Here is a 7,188-nt window from a genome sequence, read left to right as displayed (position 1 = left end):
ATGTATTATGGAAGAGGATTAGGGCCACTGAAAAAAAAATAACGTCAATTTTTTAATTATTTTTAATATTCTGAGATTAAAAGTCAGAATTCTTAGAAAAAAGTCTTTAATCTCAGAATTTTGATTTTTCTTTTTCGCAGAATAACACTAACTTAAAAAATTGACCTTAATTTTTCTTTTTTTTCAATGGCCCTAATCCTCTTCCATAATAAATGATATTTAAAGAATTATAATTTTTAAAAATGATAATTAATTTAAAATTTAGGTTGGTTATTTAACGACTTTTTGCAATAGAGAAAAGTAAGGATTAAGATAAGATAAGATAAAGAAGAAGTTTCAATAAGTAAAATAAAATAAAATAAAATAAAATAAAATAAGTTAAAAAATAAAATAATAATAAAATAAAATAAGGAAAATAAAAATAGATAAATAAAGCTAGAATACAATTTAGATATATACAATGTTACAATGGAATTTAGATTAAATGGCAGTAATTAAAAAAATATGTTCTCTTAATTTGGAATAAACATCTTTTTTTCTGTTTTTGCAGAAAAAGAAAATAGAGTTCAGGCAGCTTGAAATGAGACAACATATATATAACATATTGATAACCTTGAAAAGGAATGGTAGCAAATCAAATGTGGTTTTGTTGTTGTTTTGTGTTATTTAGATTCTCCTGCAGTCAGGTTGTTTATGTGTTGTTTGTATTTCTCTGTTGTTTTGCTCTTTGATATATCCTGTACTCTGTTGGTTCAGCTGTATTGTTTATTTTGTCTTGCCTGTCATTAAACTCTTGTTTTTAATTGGTGTTATAAAGTTATATATCATTACATATTGTAAAACAAAGTGTAATACACCACTCTGCCTGAAGGGGGGTGTAGTGAGCGCAGCCACTCGTGCAGCAACCACAATTAAACACACGAAGAAGAAAAACCAGGATGTGTTTTATATAAGTGGGTGTATCTCTGTTCCTATCTCCCCACTGCTTCTTCCACAGTTTGTCTCCCTCTCTGTAACATCACCTCCTCGTCCTGTTCTCCACTGGACTTTAAGCTCTACTTTCTAACTCACATTAACCTCTCAAACCGACATGGCTTCACGGAAAAGAAACCTCCAGGAGGACAACGGGGGGCAGGAGGGAGCTCTGTCCGCCTCCAAGCACTCCAGGTCGGGGAAGAAGAGGCACATCGCAGCGCTGATCCTGGCGAGGGGAGGGAGCAAGGGGATCCCTCTGAAGAACATCAAAATGCTGGCAGGGGTTCCTCTCATCGGATGGGTGCTGAGGGCTGCTGTGGACTCCGAGTTATTCGACAGGTAGAGAGAGTGGTACAGGGTTTTAATGCTGACGTTTAGGGTCACTAGAGGTCATTTTATACCCTTTAGATACATGACTTATCACATCTATCAAGCTTTATTTACTTCTTTACTACATGACTTTGTATTGTTGTTCAATTCAACTTTAAAACATGTTTCTAAATCCTTTATTCATGCAAAAGAGACACAATTAAATCAAACAGAAGAAGAAGTCTTCATGCAAATTGCAGAAAAGGAACCAAACATGCATATAAATGTAGATCTGCAGCACTGTGTTACCACATACGTGCAGGTTGAGGTGTTCAGAGAAAGTTTCCAAAGCAGGAAGTGAAGACACTTTGCACAATCAATGGATTTGCAGAGCGTCGTTGCCACGCCAAGCAAGTGAGAATGAATGAGCTGGCTGATCCGCTGACATTTCTCGTTCAAACACTGTCATCCTTCTTTAAAACAACTCTGTGAGCGTGGAAAAACAAGAAGGGGGAGTGATTTTTAAAGCCGTTTGGTTCTGTGGGATTGATTTAACCCTGTAAGACCCAGATATAGAAATACTTGAGAAAAAAAATGTTTCACCACTCATATGTTTTTGTAGGGGGACTCTGATACAGAAATTAAAGGGTTTTTTTTTAAATGTTGATGTTTTAGTAAGCTTTCAGGGATATGTTGTAATATTGCAACGTTGGGCCTAGTTGGGAGCAGAATTTCTGTATTTATACTCACCTTGTTTGGACAAATATACTAAACAACTTAGGTTTCCTTTGCAGTGTTGAGTGCTAATGTTGCTTCATAACAGCTTATGTCATGGATAATAATCATAAAACAATCCTATTTTTTTTATGAAGTTATTTAATAATTAAAAAAAGATAAGATAAGATATTACTTTATTGATCCCCGGGGGGGAAATTCAGTTGTTACAGCAACCCAGACATAAGTACAATCAAGAAAGAAGTTTCAATAAGTACAAAATAAAAATAAAACAAAAATAAAATAAAATAAAAATAAGTAAAATAAAATAGATAAATAAAGCTAGAGTACAATTTAGATATATACAATGTTACAAATGGAATTTAAATTAAATAGAAGTAATTACAGGCAGTATTTAAAAATAAAATGTTAAATGTTAAAAACAAGATAATACTGTATTTACAAAATTTATGAAAATTCCTTCTGAGCATTCAAAGTCCTCGTGTCCCAGTGTTCAGCTTTGTTCATTTGCAGCAGTAGTCCCAGAAACAGTTATTTACCTTCAGACTTGCTGCGTAGGGTGTGGGTATTTCTATTCTACATAATCGGACACAAACGTCTTGAAGTACTCTAGTGGTGTATTGAGAGAAATTACATTATTGGTGATATCTGGACCAGAGAAATCAGTATTGGGACTAATGAAATCCTTTTTTCAGCCAATGATACTGGTCGCAGGGCTTTTTGTGTTTGGTAGTTTGGAGCTGAATGTTCATATACTCATCAGCTGGGCAGTCAGTGGGCTGCAGATTTTCTTTGTCCACTTTGCATGTTCATCTGCCTCTTGCACTGGTATCAGTGTCTGAATCAGGGATGTACATTTTAAGTATTTTCCGTGATCGATTTTTGGAAATGTTAACGATCAATTATCGATTAATTGATAAAAAAAAAAAACATTATTATTCTTACGTCAAAAACAAAGCCAAATACGTTGTTTTACCCCTAAATTATATTTTCTACAGCAACAAAATACAAATAACTGACAGGATTGAATACGGGTAACATGTTTGACACGCAGAATATCAACAATCAGGCTCATTAAAATATTCTCCGCGGACATAATCTTATAAAGTGAAGGCTCATAATACTAACAGAAAAGTACTTCAGACTCACAGTGTCCAGTTTTCTGTCTACTCGTTCTTATTGAGATAAATAAACATGTGTATTCGGTCAGGTGTCAGCCAGGAGCGCAACCGGGTCATAATCAGTCCAGCTGCAGAAGAGCTCAGACGGATGTGATGTTGCTGCTCTGTAAACGCAGCGTACCTGAATGTCCCACCTGTCTGTTGCCTTCGTATCCAAAGGTTGAAATATCCTGTTTAAAGCTGTGAACCTTTGTGTCCGTGTCGTTGTTGGCAGCAGTTTTGTATTAATCCTCTTTTAAAAAGCGCACGTGGAGACCTGACGCACAGCCGCAGCCGCCAGCTGAGCGTCTCCGCTGTGCGCAACACCTTTAAACAGCTGATTCACATCCAAACATGCTTTAAACTTCAAACACTTCCCTGATAGATGAGTGTAACATGAGACCACATGATGTTTGTTCCACGTGACGGAAAATTGATAACAAAAATGTGTGTTTCGAGTCATTTCTTAACATCAATTAATCGATAATCGATTAATTGTGGTCATCCCTAGTCTGAATCCATCTCAAAACCATTGTCTCCATTTGTAATAATAATAATAATAATACATTTTATTTATAAAAGCGCTTTAAAAGGTTCTTGAAGCGCTTTACAGGAAAATACAATTATACAATAGGAAAGCAAACAGTGCAAAAAAAGCAAGAAAAGCAAGGCAGCAAAATAAAACAAAACAAGAAAAAAAAAATCAATCAATTCTAGTTTAAAAGCCTTTCTAAAAACGTGTGTTTTGAGTCCGGATTTGAATTTGGTGAGTGAGGGAGAGAATCTGAGGTGTTGGGGGAGAGAGTTCCAGAGGGTGGGGGCAGCGACAGAGAAGGCCCTGTCCCCCCAGGTTCGGTGCTTGGGTTTGGTGAGAGGGGTGAGGAGGTTGGCGTTGGTGGAGCGGAGGTTGCGGGAGGGATTATATGGCTGTAGAAGGTCGGTGAGGTAGGAGGGAGCTAGGTTATGGAGGGCTTTATAGGTGATGAGGAGGATCTTGTACTGTATTCTGAAGGGGATGGGAAGCCAATGGAGGTTCTGGAGGACTGGGGTGATGTGGTCTCTGGAGCGGGTATGAGTGAGGAGGCGTGCAGCTGAGTTTTGTATGTATTGTAATTAGTTGAGGAGGGTGTTGGGTGTACCGTAGAGGATGCTATTGCAGTAATCGAGTCTTGAGGTGATGAAGGCGTGGATTTGTGATGGCATCAATCCCATCCTGCACACTGTAGAGAACACATCTCTTTGTTGGTGGCATTCTGAAATGGAAAAAGTAAAACAGACAAATTAATAATAAATATGTACGTAAGCACGTAACACAGATGAGCATATACTCTCCAGGCTAAATAGTTTCAATTCAAATGTATCCTAATCTGAGTTTCACATTCCACCAAATTTACATAATAGTGTGTGGATGGCCTATTAGGGTCTCTACTTATCATACTAAAAGGGAACACCTCACATCCCCACATTCCAGAACATTCTTACCTCTCCCTGAACAATGCAACAAGCAACCCCCCAAAACATTCAGAACCTGTTTCTGCCTACTCTGATGCAACAAGAAGCTATTTGAGCAGAAAAACAAAGCCCAGGATCAGTTAAATTATATACTTCAACTGTTAATTATTTTAAACTGATGACACACGGATGCAGTTTCAAATACTGCTACATATAGAATTTCGTATACGGCAACCAAAAATGATTTAATCAATTATTGTCTAAACTCAACATTTTAACAGAAATCACATTAATAGATTGTATTAATAGTAATCATCATATAAATTATATTTCTAAAGCATATCTGTTCATATGTGAACATGTGAGAAGTGCAACTGCTATTTTGACTACCCTATGACCCAGGGTTGTAGAATTGCAACATAGACATAACATGCTCAAAATCACATTTGATGAATGAATTCCACAATAACTAAATATAATCATGTTATAGACATTGTAATCATCATCAAAACAAATATTTGAGACATTTTAAATTTCAATCATGGAAGATCCAGTCCAATAAAATAAGGAGATGAGTCTGGAGAAAAGTCTGCAGGTTGTGTGAGTTCATGACCCGCTTGCTGGACCTATGAACACATTGACCACCCGATGGCAATGCAGGGTGAAACAATAGGACCCATTGACCATGTAAATGTGGTCTTTGAAAAAAAAAACTTTGTTGATATTTTTTTAATGAATATCTTAAAGGTGACATATCACGCTTTTTTCATCAATATATATTGGTCTAAGAGGTCCCCAAAACATGTCTTTAAAGTTTATGCTGTTCAATAATGTTCAATAAAAGTTCAATATATTTAAACCTGTAATTACACCCCCCAACCACTGGAAAGGGAGGGGGCGCTAATGTGCCTTAAACGCTAGTTGCCACCCAACATTTACAGAAGAAGAAGACAGCATTTAGCAGCCAATCATGTTGCAGGATAAGAGGTAGGCGGGGCTTAAAGAAGTTTCAAGCGGAATGTAAACAGCTGAAACGGGCGGCAGCGACACTGAAGAAAACAAAACCTACCAGCTCAAAGCAGAGTTGTTAGTCTGACACAGCGCTGACTCTGTGTTAACTATTAACGCCATTAAATACACTTTCAGGATGTGGGTAAATAAATCTGATTATGCAAAGTATCTCAACATGAGAAAAATAAGAATCTACAAACTAAAACTTCACATCTCATCGTACACAAAAGACCTGCTTCCTGTTAGCACCGTCAGAAATGAGGGATTCAAGAAGCTTAAAATATAAAGCTAAGTACATCTGAAAGGGGAAGTTTAGAGGTGTGTCTTTCCTTGATTGTTAATCTTGTGTAATTTTAAAAAAATATATATAGATAACACTATCACAAAGTGGACACAAGAGGACACCAAGATTAGCATGTTTGAACCCTGGAGTGAGACATTTGATTTGATTTGATAGTGTTTATTTCGAACATGTAAAAGAAACCAAAAAGACACAAAAAATAACGTTATTTAGAATGCAAATAAATAAATAATAATAATCATAATAATACTAATACATTGTATCCTCACTAATATGAATTGTATTCACATACTGCCACCAAACTTTAGACAGAAGAAGAAGGTGGTATTGAACAGCCAATCATGTGGCAGGGTTGGAGGTAGGCGGGGCTTAAAGATGTGTGGAGCGGAATGCAAACACAGCTGAAACGCGAGACAGTGACACTGAAGAAAACTTAAACATCTTACTTAGCACCAGAAATGATGGATTCAAGAAGTTTATCAGAAAACTAAATACAGTTACAAGCTAAAAAAACGTCATCAATTTTCACTCAGGAGCAAAAATCTGACTTTAAAGGTGACATATCATGCAAAATGGACTTTTTAATGGTTCTTTACCTGAAATATGTGTCCCTGTCTACAAACCCCCCGAGAATGAAGAAAATCCATTCTGCCCCTGTTCTGATTTCTCCACCTTTCTGTAAATGTGTGTGAAACGAGCCGTTTCAGACTTCCGTGTTTTTGTTACGTAACAACAATATCCGGTCTGTCACGGAGTCAGAGCTCGGAGCTTGTTCAGCCCATAGACTGTATAAAATAATACTGAATCCCTCCTCCGTTTTTCATTACCTGCACAAATGTGTGCTAACAAGGAGCTTAGGAAGGAGGCATGCTAGTTGTAGGCTGTCTTAATAAACAGGAATGTCGGTTTTACTCCCCACGTCTGCAGATTTGAAGATCTAGTGGATGATTTTTATTTGTCATGGATAAGTGCTAGCGCTAGTTAGCATAGCTACATAGCTACATGTCGTAGCTGTAGCTGTGTACCAAGACACACGTCGACATACTGATAAATAAAACAACAAGAAACACTAAATCTGTGACCAATGGTTCAGAAAGGTCCTGCTGCAGGCGCCTCTCGGTCAGGATCAGATTCTGGATCAGATTCAGAGGGTTGAAGTAACGCGATCTCTGAGCAGCCGTGTATATTGAGCCAACATGTAAACATTAGATCAACGTGCTGGACAGCCGAGGCACATCCACTTCC

General features: G+C 37.1%; 1 protein-coding gene across 1 annotated transcript in view; it reads left to right on the top strand.

Annotated features, from left to right (window-relative positions):
• Window positions 1-931: 931 nt before the first annotated feature.
• Window positions 932-7,188, top strand: part of cmasa (cytidine monophosphate N-acetylneuraminic acid synthetase a) — a 12,999-nt gene continuing 6,742 nt past the window's right edge. Inside the window, exon 1 of the mRNA XM_034676638.1 lies at window positions 932-1,314. Coding sequence (XP_034532529.1) covers window positions 1,091-1,314 — 224 coding nt within the window. The 5' untranslated portion in view covers window positions 932-1,090. The remainder of the gene's footprint in view (window positions 1,315-7,188) is intronic.

Source organism: Notolabrus celidotus, chromosome 23 (genome assembly GCF_009762535.1).
Source record: "Notolabrus celidotus isolate fNotCel1 chromosome 23, fNotCel1.pri, whole genome shotgun sequence".
In the NCBI taxonomy this organism is placed as follows: domain Eukaryota; kingdom Metazoa; phylum Chordata; class Actinopteri; order Labriformes; family Labridae; genus Notolabrus; species Notolabrus celidotus.
The sequence above is the reverse complement of the archived record's forward strand: the minus strand, read 5'-3'. Positions and strand labels throughout refer to the sequence as shown.